Source organism: Azolla caroliniana, unplaced genomic scaffold, assembly GCF_043228905.1.
Source record: "Azolla caroliniana isolate FFs.n. ecotype wild unplaced genomic scaffold, voAzoCaro1.0.p SCAF_1, whole genome shotgun sequence".
Classification (NCBI taxonomy): domain Eukaryota; kingdom Viridiplantae; phylum Streptophyta; class Polypodiopsida; order Salviniales; family Salviniaceae; genus Azolla; species Azolla caroliniana.
The window spans coordinates 6,217,805-6,232,017 of NW_028230436.1; the positions used below are offsets into that span (position 1 = coordinate 6,217,805).

The 14,213-nt window shown below is 42.0% G+C and overlaps 3 protein-coding genes across 3 annotated transcripts; 1 reads left to right on the plus strand and 2 right to left on the minus strand.

Moving 5' to 3' along the window:
- Positions 1-937: 937 nt before the first annotated feature.
- LOC147868637 (uncharacterized) lies at positions 938-3,695 on the plus strand. Its single transcript, XM_087321790.1, has 4 exons — positions 938-1,077; positions 1,870-2,163; positions 2,384-2,441; positions 2,955-3,695. The coding sequence occupies exons 2-4, from the start codon at positions 1,988-1,990 to the stop codon at positions 3,246-3,248; spliced, it is 528 nt and encodes a 175-aa protein (XP_087177916.1). The 5' UTR covers positions 938-1,077; positions 1,870-1,987; the 3' UTR covers positions 3,249-3,695.
- A 2,693-nt stretch (positions 3,696-6,388) lies between these two features.
- On the minus strand, positions 6,389-7,861 carry LOC147868638 (uncharacterized). Its single transcript, XM_087321795.1, has one exon. It carries the CDS (start codon positions 7,649-7,651, stop codon positions 6,740-6,742), a length of 912 nt encoding a protein of 303 aa, XP_087177921.1. The 5' UTR covers positions 7,652-7,861; the 3' UTR covers positions 6,389-6,739.
- A 1,886-nt stretch (positions 7,862-9,747) lies between these two features.
- Positions 9,748-12,568, minus strand: LOC147868639 (uncharacterized). Its single transcript, XM_087321796.1, has 2 exons — positions 11,260-12,568; positions 9,748-11,145 (listed from the first exon to the last, which is right to left on the minus strand). The coding sequence occupies exons 1-2, from the start codon at positions 12,523-12,525 to the stop codon at positions 10,363-10,365; spliced, it is 2,049 nt and encodes a 682-aa protein (XP_087177922.1). The 5' UTR covers positions 12,526-12,568; the 3' UTR covers positions 9,748-10,362.
- Between the last annotated feature and the right edge of the window lie 1,645 nt (positions 12,569-14,213).

A 14,213-nucleotide genomic window follows, 5' to 3' on the forward strand; every position in this document is an offset into this window, starting at 1 on the left:
AGTTGTTGTTTAGGGTCTATATCTGGTACAATATACTACGAAATGAGAAAAGGGGCTAGCCCCGAGCCAAACAAGCACGCGAATTTTAGTGATATTTCTTCGAATGGTGTACAACGATGCATTTTAGTAGGACGTAAGAAGGCGGACAATCCGATGTGATGCGAAGATGGATCATGTAGGTACTCGGCGTGGTAGAGTGTAAGTGTCGACACAATCAAATATATATACCACACAGAACCAGAAAGGCAAGCACACAGGGAGAGGTGGAAAACGAGGGGCATTCCGCGGGCCACGCTCTAGAGTATGTTTGTGTGTGTATCTGTAGGGTTAGGGCATAGAAGGAAAATATAGGAGGAGAGAAGAGAAGGAGAGGCCAATGGGATCGGTAGATTTTGGTAGGTCTACAGGAGACAACAAGGCCAATGTGGGCGGACACCATGGGTGAATACAACCCGACTTTTTGTCCATACATTCTTTCTCTCTCGTGGTGGAAACACACACATTTATGCACATTATGTCCATACATAAATGTGTGTGAAAAACACTACTACTACTACTACCATAGTACCATGTGTGTGGTCACCAATACATACATACAAGGTCTGTCTGTCTGTCTGTCTGTCTGTCTGTCTGTGTTTCTATATAAAATGTGTGGAGAAAAGATCCAGTAAGGAAGGGAAGATCATGCGTTTCATGCCACACCATGACGAACCCATTTCCTCCTCCTCCTCCTCCATTTTGTCTTGTTCTTAAGCTTCCAGATTCATACACTCTTTTCTTCATCTCCTCAATCTCTCCCTGTCTCTCCCACCCCCTTTCTTTTCTTCGCTTTCCTTTTTCTTAATTCTTACAGATATTTCTTCCCTTCTTTTCAGTTTTTGAAAAGCAAGAAAAATAGTGGGTTTTTTTTTGTTGTTGTTGTTGTTTGAGAGAGAGAGATTTTCAGATCCTATGTCGATTACCCTTCGTGAAGGATAACTGAGCAGAGCAAAATTCAATGGTATTATATGTACTCTGCGTCTTACAAATGTTCAAGCTTCATGATCCCACAATGATCTACACTCAAATGATTAAGATGTGAGTTCTTTCTACCCCCCTCATGCATCTCCCAGCAAAAATACATGCATGCATACTCACATACGCATAATACAAACATATACGCTAGCATACTCACATTCATATGTATGTCATAAATTCTTGCATGAGATCAAGTGATTTGTTCTCACAGAGCACACCTACATCCGATCGTGTATGGCATGTAATATAGCGTCATTCATGGGTAAATGTGCATCTATGCATTAGATCATGCCAATTCTATATTTGTACACACATAGCACACTAGTCTTTAAGATTTGACAGCCCACAACAAAGTTCCAAGCTTACTTTAGTACATGTAAATGTTCCTCGTCAATTAGAAAATGAAGATACAAATGAACCTAATATAAAGCATCAGTATCATATGTGCCAATACATCCAAATGGATATAATTGTTAAGAAGGAGGATAAATGCTTTGGCCAGTATCATAATGATCTGAGTCTCTTGTGTGTCGAGAGGATGAATAATAGCTGTGGATGCTCATGCATCGATGGTTCAAGCCCACATATTTGCATTTAAACATACACATGGGTACTTGTGTGATTGATATATGTCATACTCACGTACGCACACACTCTGACACACACTGATGCTCACATACGTGTACCTCTACAAAGATACTAGTATCAATGCATACGCCAATACACATACACATACTGACCTTTATGCATACAACATCGGCATACCATCATTTCGTGCATATTTATATACATATATACACAATTTACATGTGTATCTATGCCAATAGCTCATAAATGATGGTTGTGCTGCAGTCTCTCGCCCTGAAGAGAAGATAGCACACCCGCTTGCTAGATCGCTTTAGATGAGTCTATAAGCACTCAAAGAATCGATTCAGATTTGATTTGTGCAATAGCTGAGACCTTCGGAATCATGCCACAAGAATCCGAAGCAGAATCAGAGAGAATAAATGTAGGGGTTGTTGGATCTCATTTGTATCGAATCGAGAGATTTGATGAGAAACTGGTGTGCCCAGAGCCCCGAAGATTGATGAGTATGATGACATCATCGCCAACTGAGGTTCATCAGTCCCCCTGGTCTTGGCGAAGGTATGTGCAATCTTTTGTCTTGTATTCCTCTAGGTTTTATGTTTTAGTTTTACAGAGCAGATTCCATATATAAACATGTAAATCTAGTAGATCCTCTCTTAAGAGTTGATCATACATATGAAACATCTCTTGGATGTACAAAGATTGTTTGGGAACTGTTCACTGAATCGTCTTTTGTAAGTGCTGTTGTTGATGTGTGTATGCATGTCTGTTTATACAGAGAAGCATGTGATGGCGATGACGCAGGGCATGAGATATTGGATATTTTTCTTGCTAAGGTAGATGCTTTTTCTCTTAAATAAGATCCGTGTGCATATGTTGGAGAATGGTATTATTAACATATGATCAAAGTGTTTTTTGTTATTAAGGATATTACTAACACATGTTAAAAGGTTTTCTCCATTCCCTCGTGACATTTGATCAATGAAAGGTAGATAAAAGTTTATTAACACAATTGGTTGAATGTTAATAGAGAAAAAGGTTCTTAAAGGCTATATTTGTGTATGATGAAGGATTATATCCCCAAGGTTATTTAGATGATATTGGGGATTTGCCTCAATGCAACTATCTGGCTAGCCTTGTCTTCTCATTTATGTCAGCTATTTGATCAATTAAATATATGGTCATCAATCCCCTTCTTGGGGAGTTGTCCAACAGCATTTGGGGAAAGAGTAAAAGCTTGGATATTACTATTTGCCATATGAAAAGGGGTTATAACCTATTGCCCGCCTTCAGACGGCGATTTAAAGAAAGCCCTATATAAACTTTTTTGTATGTCTTTTTCTTTACAGTCTACATTAGGAGATACATCAGGTTTTGGATGTTCGCCACCTTATTTTTCCGGCTCACCACCGAGCCGAGCACAAAACCCTATGGTGAGAGATGTTGAGTTTTCTCGGTTAAGGCGATCGGTTTCACCACTGTTAGCCTCGTTCTCGTCACAAGACAGGGCCCCATCTAGTCGGAGTTCGACAACTCGCCATTCAACATCGCCCTTAATTCGGATCGAAGGGTTCGATTGTTTGGTTCGTGGGTTCGATTGTGCACGTCAAGATTCGTGCCATCGTGTCACTGCCTTTGCTTGAGAGCCTAAACAAATGAAATAATTAAGAAGCAAATTAACTTCAGAGATAAAAGATAGACAAAATACTGTTTAGCTCCTCAAAGTTCTAGTATTATCCCGTGTCTGGTATTTTTTGTTGTAGATATTGTGTATTTATTTAAGTCAGGGATGTCAAAATTGACCATTTCTAGTGAACATTTTTTTAGTTTATACAGGCTTAGAGTTAATTATTTTGGGAATTGAGGGGAGGGTGATTAAACATTTTCTATCGCTACACCTGGTTCATTAAGCTTGTCAACACAAGGGCTAGGGCTTCAAAAAGCTCCCTTCACATTTCTTCTACCTTCATAGAATCTTGGGTATGAAGAAACAGAACCAGGAGAGAAGCCCATATACAATCTATTCTTACAGGCTACTACCCATTTTTGTAAAAACATGGTTTTGTATATGTAACAGTATGATTTACTGATTCTCTTGATTTACTGATTCTCTCTACTATATTTATTGTGAAATTATGAATTCATTGTTTACAGAAATTGCACATGAGATTTCAATCCGGTTGTATGGTATAATACACATGGTGCACCACCACGGTATATAGCCCAAGAATGATGGCAAAAAAAAGTGTGAACCAGAAATGACAAAACTTGAGTCAGCTGTATGTCAACCTTTTTACTATTAAAATATGTAACTTAAATCTTCAATAACTTGATGACCCAACGTTTGGAATCATTGAGATGACAGGCCAACCCCTTTGCACTGAACTCAGCAAAGCTAGTTAGAGATAGGGCTCAAATGAGTGAAGATGGTCTTTTTAACACCCAAATAGATAATAAAACCTCTGAGCATTCCACCGAATCCTTGTAGTCAATAGTTTGAAATTGAGCCAAGAGGACGAGATTGGTTGTATTTTGTCGAATTGGCATCTATAGACTATAACTAAGCACATACAAAGTTGCCTTTGTTTATATGCCTCTCTACAACACCTTCCAGCAGAGGGCAGGTGTCATGAGTTGTGTTACCACTCAACAGAGTCTTGTTTTTTTAAATAAATAGCTGCTACCCACCGTATGTGCCTCTTTTTGTTACATACGTTCAATCAATTGTTGAGGTTTAATCTAGGGTTTGCTTATAGCTTTTTGTGTGCCAACTTGTATATGTGCTTATCCACCATGTGTGAAATCTAGGAATAGAGGCATCACATGGCAGGATGACCATAAAGTTGAGTTTTACATTTTGGGGATATAGTTCCCATGATCTAGGTTGTTGGACATGGAGATGATGAAGTTAAAATTGTAACAATTCTTTTGAATCGGTTTTAAATGTTTAGGAATATTATTTGAGACTTGAGATGTTCCGACTGTACATTCCTCCAACTAGAACTTTCTGAACTTGAGCTTCTAGTAATTTCCATTAAAAAAGCTCCATCGTGACAACCAAATTATGGCCAAGACAATTTATCAAGAATGATTCCCAACAATTTTTTATGATTATACATTCAAGGTTGGAACTTGGAGACATAAAGAAGGTGACATTGTAGATTTAAAAGGTTCTTGGATAAACTTCACATACAGACAGAAGGGTGGTACAATCTATATCTATACGAGCCAATTTGATATTTTTTGCTATGTAGTCAGTTTAGTGCATGTGTACTAGTTAATGCTCTATTTCTAGATTTATTAAACCTTATGGGCAATCATCTCTTCAGACATGTAATTTCATCGGAGAAACCAATTAGATCAATCAACTACATCTTTCTCTTCTGTTAACAAGCTTGAATGTGAAATCACAGTTCAATTTGAGCAAATCTTATTCATTCACCTCACTTTTTTCAGATGTTAGGATGAGAGCAAAGCCTATCTATGCTATGCACAGCCTACAGGCACAAGGCCAAGGGTATAGATATCTAGATTACTTTAGCAAGCAAAACATACCCTATTATAAATTCTCTGGTTACGCTTGATTCATGAGGCGCACATGTGCCCACATTATCCGTATGAACTAACACGAAACTTGTAAGAATTTGACTCTCAACAACTTCAAATCATGCCATTTCGAATGGTAATAATGATCCACCTTATTTGAACATTAGGATTGAGTTCATCACTAAATATCTAAACCACTTCTTTCTCGGCCCTTCCAAAACTGGTAAGCTTGTAATTAACACTGTCTCTTCACATAAGCTTCCTATGGGTTTGGTCTGTCATTTAATATACACCGCCACAACCAGACTGTGCGTTTAGTAAAAATGAAATTGTCAAGAAAATTAGAGATAATTTGGAAATAACTTAATGCCAATGCATTATCGTACACATGTCTTATGCTCTATATGAATCAATAAAAAAATTTGACAAACACACTCAAATGGTAGAGAAAACTCATGCACCTTACAAAGGAATCTTTGTCAAGAAAATGAGCAACATAGAGAATTCTTCTAGATTTACAATTCAATCTATCATGATCTCCATACTCTTCAAGAGTTAATCACGCTAATCAAAACATAAAAATAATTTTCAATTACTCGAACAAAATGCAGATCAGAACCAACTTATTTAACACAAGTTTGGCTTTTTTCTAATAGCAGTCATTACTCACTATTCCTCAAACACTGATCAATCCATGTTTGTTTCATAAGGTTGTGAGAATACTCTGAATGTGTGGAATTTCCTTGCTGAGAGCAACAAACAATTTCAACTGTACACATGATGCAAGAAAAACGAAGTCCTTCCAAACATCCATGAACATATATATATAAACCTCAACATAACATAGGCAATGTGATGAAAAATCAAGAACACAATTTTCCTACACAATGACAAAGGTACGTACAAAAGTCTCCAAATACATTACCAAATAGACCTGATCATCCAAAACATCAACTCCAGAATCAAAATCTCACAAAATTAGACACAGACTAAAAACTACTACACCAGAAAACAAGAATGAACAAAGATTTCATAAATTAACTAAAGCTAACTAAGGTCAAAGTTCCAATGGTTATGTCTAGAACAATTAACAATCTTGAGAAAATTAAGACAAAAACATGGAAATCCTTTTGAGAAATTTAGAACAAAACATGGAAACATTCAGGTAGACCATCAATTAGAGTCCCCATTAAAGAAAAACACTTAGAATAAAAACAAGTATTAGATCAAAAATCTTAGAAATAAATCAGTTTTTGATTTTTTGTATCATACTTCTAGTAGTCAAACCCTTCCATAATAAACAAAATTTTTAAATATGTTTTGACTATCATACTGGTCTATCTAGTAGTATGAAAAACCCGTTCTTCATCAAAAAGAGAGAAAAAAACCATTCTTTTTTTTCCACCATATTGATCTTTCACCTTCATCATTCGAAGAAGAAACAATTCACCTGTTACTAGAAGTTATCTCCTCTTCTTTTTCTACTTCCTCTTCTTCATTAGCAGCAGGGAGGATAAACAAAAGAAAAGGAACATGGGGGGCAAAACAACATTCTTTTTTCTCTTTTGTTTTGCATTCCAGAGTGCAGTTATTGAGGTGGGGGTGGCATGCCAGGGCGATACATGGGAGGGGGTGGCATACCGGGGCGAGGGGGTCCGGAGGGTGGGGGCGGCATCCCAGGGCGTCCAGGGGCCGACATTGGTGGAGGGGCACGCATCATCTGTGGGGGAGGACGGACACCGAACTGCGGGGGTGGCATTCCGGGACCACCCCCCATTGGTGGAGGGGGGGGCATCCCTGGTCTAGGAGGCTGACCTTGCCCTTGCTGTTGTTGTTGCTGCTGCTGTTGTTGCTGTTGTTGTTGCTGCTGTTGGCCATAGCCAGCCCCACCTGGTGGGAGTGACATCGGTCGCATCCCTGGTGGGGGGGCGCCACCGGGAGGCGGCATCATGTTGGGAGGGGGGGCAAATTGCGGTGGTGGGCGCATACCGGGGGGCGGTGCAGGATATGTGATGGGCCCTGCAGACACCTGTGGTCGTGACATCTGGGGTTGCATCATGCCAGGGGTGGGTCCACCGAGACCCCGGACCGGGCCTGCAAGCCCAGGCTGGGCCTGCACCAGTGGAGCTGTAGGGACGCCGCGACCGGCAGCCCGGCCGACCCCAGGCCCCGGTTGAGCTGCCCCAGCTTGGCGGCCCCTTGAGTCCTCCTGTATGGGGGGGCCTTCCACTGTCATTGACACTACCTCCTCACCTCGGAGGAGCAAGAGACCCAACGTCCTCCTTTCCTCCCGATCTTCCTTCTGTCCTCCCCCTCCCCCTCCCCCTCCAGACGACGACGGTTTGGGGGGCAGGCGACGGAACTCCTCGCAATCACCCAGCACCAGATTCATGTGGCGATCGAAGGCCATGAACTTGCCCACCAGCTGCCGCCCGTCTTGGATCGTTACCCGCATCCTGTAGTTGATGTACTGAAGCATCCGAGATCCTCGGGAAGACATGGCTATGGCGATGGCGATAGCGATGGCGATCAGAGAGAGAGAGAGAGAGAGAGATAGACCTGGAACCCCTCGAAAATCTGTGTCGCGCTGTATGTATGAAACGCGCTGCAGACCACGAACGCTCCTCCTGTTCTTCTCCTTTCTCTTTCTTTACTTTCACTCTGGTGGCAAGCCACGAAACCCTAAAACCAAACACTCAAACAACAGGAAGCAAAATGTGTGACTGCTTCCTTCTTCTGCCTGCTTCCCTCTCTTTACATACATACATACATACATACATATACATACATAGCATACATACTATGACATACATACTGCCCAAGTTCCCAACAACAAGATTTACAAAAATAAACGTCTTTTGAGTGCTTGAAATTATACATACATACATACATACATACTTGAAATGTATGTACCTTTGTATCTCTATGTATGTTTGCATGTATATGTATGTATGTATGTATCTCTATATGTACGTACGTATGTATGTATAGTTAGTAAGTCACTCGAGATGAGACTATCTTATCTCGTTCCTTGCCGTGATATGATGACCTTTATATATGCGTCAACAACCCTTTGCAACACTAGTTTCGAAACGACTCAATTTTGCTTGTGCCCATATCAATCGTTGAAGTATCGCATGGAGGATCGGCGACTGTTTCTCAACGTGTACTGAGTCTCAATAGACTCTACAACCAAATAGAGTGAATGAATGGGGTTGCACCGTGAGAATTGTGGGTGCTTAGACTTTATTATGATATAGACTCTACAGAACATGCAGAAGCCATTAGTTCGATCGAAGTTTCGTTTTGCTTCTTAAGGAATGTTTATTTCTCTTAGCAATGTTTACACAGAATCTTGCTTTTGGATCTTGCTTGGTGATCTATTGTTACAATTAACGAAATCTGATTTGGCTAATTGTAGGAGTTGTGAACAAGTAAGCTCTTTGGTATTTTACCATCTGCCTATCAGCCATTTGAATTTGTAATCTCTTTAGCATGGGATTGATACTAGCTCTGTCGACGCTTTGAAGTATCCATAACAATCAAAATTTTGGGCAATCAACTCTCACTAACCTATGAAGGTCACTCGTTAATTAGGCATATTTCTCGTCTCTCTTATCTCCTCTTTCCTCATTGGAATGCAAGCCCTAGTATTTCTTAAGTGTGATTGTCTAATGAGATTTCAGTGCCTCTTGTAGGACTTTGTGTGCCCTCACTACTTGTGCTTGCCGCCCCATAGTCATGTACCATGAGTCATCACACTCAAATAAAGGTGAAATGTTCGTACAATAACAAAATTTCAAGAAACTAAAAACAATCATGAAGAAATTATTAGAGAGCGCTAAAAAGAAACATAATTCAACAAAGTGACCAAAATTTTAGCTAATAGAAAAAGCTAAAATACAAGTAACAAGGATATTCGAGCTAATAGAAAAAGCTACAATACAAGCAACAAGGATATTCGCATACAACAAATAAACACTTTTGATATTTTAGGACCAAAGCCCATCTTATGCATTGTAGCTTGTACGAAACTCCATTGTATGGTATCACATGTTTTCTCAATATCCAATTGCTCCAAGGAGGCATGGCATGTCTGTAGCCGAATATGTCACAAATTGTGCTCCGAGGCATTGTTGCCAAAATAATCACATTTCAAAAGTTTCTCGATTGTTTACAAGTTAATTATCATTCACAATATAAGAAAGTCATAATTAGGCAAGCTAACAAGCCATTTTCATTGTTTGCTAATGCCATTATGAATTTCATACCAACAGTTTACATTGCTCAAAGAACTGTAATTCATAAATCTCTAAAAATGATTCAAGGCAAACATCACGTTTTTATGTGCAATAGAAGCATGAAAATAGCATACATTTGTGACAAAACCAATAGATTTGCAACGAACTAACATATGAACCAAAGGCTCATGGCCTAGGCTCATATGCACTAAGATGTGCCCATTCTGCAACCTGAGACACATGACTAAATATCTAATCAAGATGAATGAGATCACACTCAAAGTACTATGAAGCAACACTTCTCAAAATGTAAGGTTAAGCTATATATTTAAGCATAGTTATTTCGATTACTTCAAAACCCAAAAAGAAAACTTTGATTCAATTTCATTTGCAAAAGCCCTTTTGACAATGAATATATAGATTGGGACATCCTTAAAATAAATCGATCGATTCATTTAGGTTTCACGCCAATCGCTTATTGGAGTTACTACTGGATGATTCTCTAGTAGACAAGCCACCCATTGCTCATGGATGGGGAGGGGTACTAGTGAACACATAAGGTTTGAAAGGCTCAAATCTTGAATGAGGAATTGGAATCCATTACACAGGAGTGCCACCCTAAGAGACCCTAATGTAGGTTTTTTGTTTTTTGTTTTGTAAAAAGACAATTGCCAAAGAGGAATGAATCAGCCAAAATGAAATAGGAATGACGAAGGTGTGTGGCAGCCGCAAATGAGGCCGAGAAAGATCGGATGTTCCAAAAGAACATAAATGGTTTGCCTGCATAATGTGTTACCCCATGTGAAAAGCCATCGATCAACTTATCGCACACATAAACATTACCAATGTGATGTTTACGAAACATCATCAGGAAAAACAGATATGTGCCCCTTGATATGAACACGAGCCGGGGGGCAAGGGGGACAGACCTTCATTCAGGTTCTTTTTTGTGGTTTGTTTTTTTGGGGGACTAGACGGCAGGACACGGGGGAGGCGCATCGGCCTTCCTTGCCTTATTTCGGAGGCGCTGCCGTTTGCCGGGTTTGAGGGGGGTGGAGCGGCGGCCGATGCGGGCATGGCACGAGGCGATGGCATCGATGACGAGCTGGTGGGCGGGGGCGAGGCGGCGGGCGAGCTGGAAATCGGTAAGGGCCTCCTCGAGGCGGCCGAGGCCGAAGAGGGCACGCCCCCTACGGAACAACGCCTTCACCAGTGCCCGAACAGTGGGCGGGGGCGGGGCGGCCGAATCGGTGGGCGGGGTGGCCACCATGGCCTCTACCTGTGAGGCCATGCCCTCTGCCGGGCATGGCCCGAGCAGGGCTAAGAGAGCTGCCTCTGCATCTTCCAATGCCTTCACATTCTTCCCAAGACATAGCCACACCTCTGCCCTGTTGGACAAGCTCATCACCTCATCTTCCTTCTCCCCCGCCCTTCCCGACGATGCCTGCGCCGCCCTCTTGTACATCTCCGCCGCCAGCAGATACTCCCCTCTCTTGAACAGGAAATTCCCTTTCATCCTTAAGCTACACCCACTCTCTCTTACCTTCTCATCATCATCATCATCCCCACCAGTCTCCTCTTGTTCATCACTTCCTTCCTCTGTTTTCTCTGCAACTACTCTGCCATTCTGCACTTCCTCTGTTTTCTCCACTTCTAGGTTATCATGCCTTTTCTCTGTAGTTCCGATCCCTGCTGTATCATTCTGCATTTCCTCTGTTTCTACTGCCATGCCTGCCCTCACATTTGGTTCCTCCTCTGCCTTCAATCCTCCGGCTTCTTCTGCATCTTCTACCATCTCATCCTCATCTAGCACAACTGCCACACAGCTTAGATCGCTTCTTGACATCTCCTCTGAATCCACCATAACCCCCAATTGTGATGCATCTCCATCCTCATCTAGCACAACAGCCACACAGCTTAGATCGCTTCTTGACATCTCCTCCTCTGTTTCCACCATAGCCCCAAATTGCGATGCATTTCCATGCTTCAATTCCTCCTCTGTTCTGCCATCACTATCCAATACATCCACATAGCTTAGCTCGCTTTTCGCGTCTTCTTCTTCTTCTTCATCATCACCATCACCATTATTGCCACTGTCTTCTTCTCTGTCTTTGTGGCCTCGTCGCCCCCGTTCCACCATATCCAACTTCACATGGACATAGCTCGATTCGCTGTTCGCATCTTCTTCCTCATCTGGCCCTAGGAACTCTAGGGAACTCATAGCTTTTCCTTCTTCTTCTTCTTCTTCCTGTTCTTCTTCCTGTTCTTTCTGGAACCCTGATCTGCTGCTTTTACAGGCTTTCTCTGTCGTTCCTTCCACGGTGTCATCATCACTACCGATCGAGCTCACCTCGCTTTTCGCCTCATCCTCAACCCCACCTTTTCCCCCTCCTCCTTTTTCATCTTCGCCAATCAGCAGCCATGTATTATTATCCACAAATTTCCTCGCATTCCCATCTTTCTCCTCGCGTAACAGACAATTCACCGCCATCGCTCGATCCCTTTTACAGCAATTCTTCTTCTTCTTCTCCCCATGGTGCGCACACAGACCGCCATCATTCCTGCTGCCATTCCCATGCTCAGGGACCCACAGGAAAACCAGATCGGTCGTCTTCTCCACCATCAACACCACCTCACCGTCTGCCAAGATCGTAAGGTATGGGTTCTTCACGCCGACTCTGCATCCATGCGGGAACAGCCTCTGGGCTTGAGCTGACCCACCGTTACCTTCCATGGCGTTGCGCAAATGTATGGAGACGGCGTGGCCGTGATCGTCCTCCAGCAAATTGATGAGGACACGGCCATAGCCGGCGGTCTTCCTGCACAGCGTCTGCACGCAGAGGGTGCCGTAGACGACACATTGGCGATGGAGCTTGCCGAGCTTGAGTTGCTTCAGAGCGATGGGTTTGTGACCGCCGAGGCTGGAGGTTGGGCTGGATGGCTTAATGGAGACCTCGTTCACAGGGTGGGTGGCCATCTCCATGATGTAGGAGTCCCTGAGGGCCGCCATGTGCGCCGAGATGAGCACGCTCTTGTCGAAGCTCTGTGATGCCCTCACCCTCTCTTCTGCCGTCGGTATGTGGTGCAGAGGCGGCACGTGCGGAATCGATTGATAGGCATTGAGTTTTGTCATGATCTTTGGCGATGGACAACGATTTCACAGACACACACAAATTCCTCCTCCTTCTTCTCTGCAATACACAGAATCAGAAAAAAGCGGACAGTTTGAGAAAACAATATATATATATATATATATATATGGATTCGATTGTATATGTATAAATTTCCTTCTGTGGTGTTTTGTTGTGTTTTTAGTTCAAATCTCAGTCCTTTCTTTTTCTTTTTGTATATCTTCGTCATTCAAATGATGGAGCCCTTAGAAATGAATGCAACTAAATAGGCCAATGAATCAATGGCGAATCGAGAGGTAACGAAGACCAGGGGAAGGCTTGATTTTGTGCACATCACAATACAAAGGATCAGTCAGTAACCATAACCATAACCATAACCATAACCATAACCATAACATTACATTGCATTACATGTGGAAAAATATATTGGCGATGATGATGATGACGACGACGACGACGTGTTGTAATTAAATCTGCAGAGCTTGATTTGTCATAAAACACAAACACACACAGAGAGAGAGAGAGAGAGAGAGAGAGAGAGGTAAGGGACTGAAGAGGCGAGATCAAATGCAATCTGTAATCACCTAAAAAGAGTGAAGAATGATAATGAAGCAGAAGCAGAAGCAGAAGCAGAAGAAGAGGAGGAAGAGCAGGAGGAGTTGGGGAAATGGCTGCATTTAACAAGAAACGCTCATTCTTTTTCTAATTTTCTCATGTGCTTTTTTGTTTTTATTTGCAGATCTTAATACTACCCTGTACATATTTGTATGAAGAAGCAAGAAGATTTCAAATATAATTGATGGTGGAGATGGTGATGTTGATGAGAGAGAGAGAGAGAGAGAGAGAGAGAGAGAGAGAGAGAGAGAGGGGTGTAATGGCCATCTCTATCTCTCTCTCTCTCTCTCTCATCAGAATCCGTTACAATGTCCCACAATTTTGAATGCCCATCATGTGGCCATCCATCCATCCATCCATCCATCCATGGGCATCCATGCATGCATGCATTACAATTTACATATATGATATGATATACATAACATTCATTCACCATCCACATACATCATCCTTAAGTGTCCTCTTCACACAGTGCCCCTATCTATATCTCTCACTCACATTATGAGCACTTCCTTGTAGTAGGCCCAACCTTCAACTCTCTCTTCTCAAGTCCATAATACCAAATGTCCACATTACATGCATTCTACTCTCTCTCATCCTCTCTCTCACCTCTCCATCAACACAATTGCCATCATTCATCATTGTCAGCCTTGTCGTCGTCGTTCGCGCCTAGACGTTTTCCCAACATCATTAAGTCCTAGTTAGCACTGCGAGGTTTTGCATGGAACACCCCCTACCTAATAAGTGTGGGTGACATTGGGTGTGGTTGAGGGTCAAGGGGACCAAGCAGTCTAAAGTTTTTTTTATGGATCAAATATGGATGCTTAACATATGATGCCCCTCTCAACAGAAACAATCTGAATTTGCACTTGGCCTTAACCTAAGTTTGCTTTTGTGCACTCTTGTGATTTCGATTCAATCCTACTTAACCAAGTTCGTAAAGCCTTTCTTGCAAATCTCCTAATGTTGAGCATTGTTAGGAACCAAGCAGGGGATGGTATTGCTTTCCCACTGAGTACTACCGCCACAATAGGGATGGTATGATTGTATCAGAACCCTATATGTTGAGCATTGT

What these genes read in the sequence shown, in the direction of transcription:
- LOC147868637 (XM_087321790.1), top strand. Translation starts at nt 1,988, where the DNA reads ATGCCACAAGAATCCGAAGCAGAATCAGAGAGAATAAATGTAGGGGTT. An exon ending in TCCCCCTGGTCTTGGCGAAG is followed by an intron (nt 2,164 to 2,383) that starts GTATGTGCAATC and finishes CTGTTTATACAG; the next exon opens with AGAAGCATGTGATGGCGATG. An exon ending in TGGATATTTTTCTTGCTAAG is followed by an intron (nt 2,442 to 2,954) that starts GTAGATGCTTTT and finishes TTTTCTTTACAG; the next exon opens with TCTACATTAGGAGATACATC.
- LOC147868638 (XM_087321795.1), bottom strand. Translation starts at nt 7,651, where the DNA reads ATGTCTTCCCGAGGATCTCGGATGCTTCAGTACATCAACTACAGGATG.
- LOC147868639 (XM_087321796.1), bottom strand. Translation starts at nt 12,525, where the DNA reads ATGACAAAACTCAATGCCTATCAATCGATTCCGCACGTGCCGCCTCTG. An exon ending in GAGATGCATCACAATTGGGG is followed by an intron (nt 11,146 to 11,259) that starts GTTATGGTGGAT and finishes TTGAAGGCAGAG; the next exon opens with GAGGAACCAAATGTGAGGGC.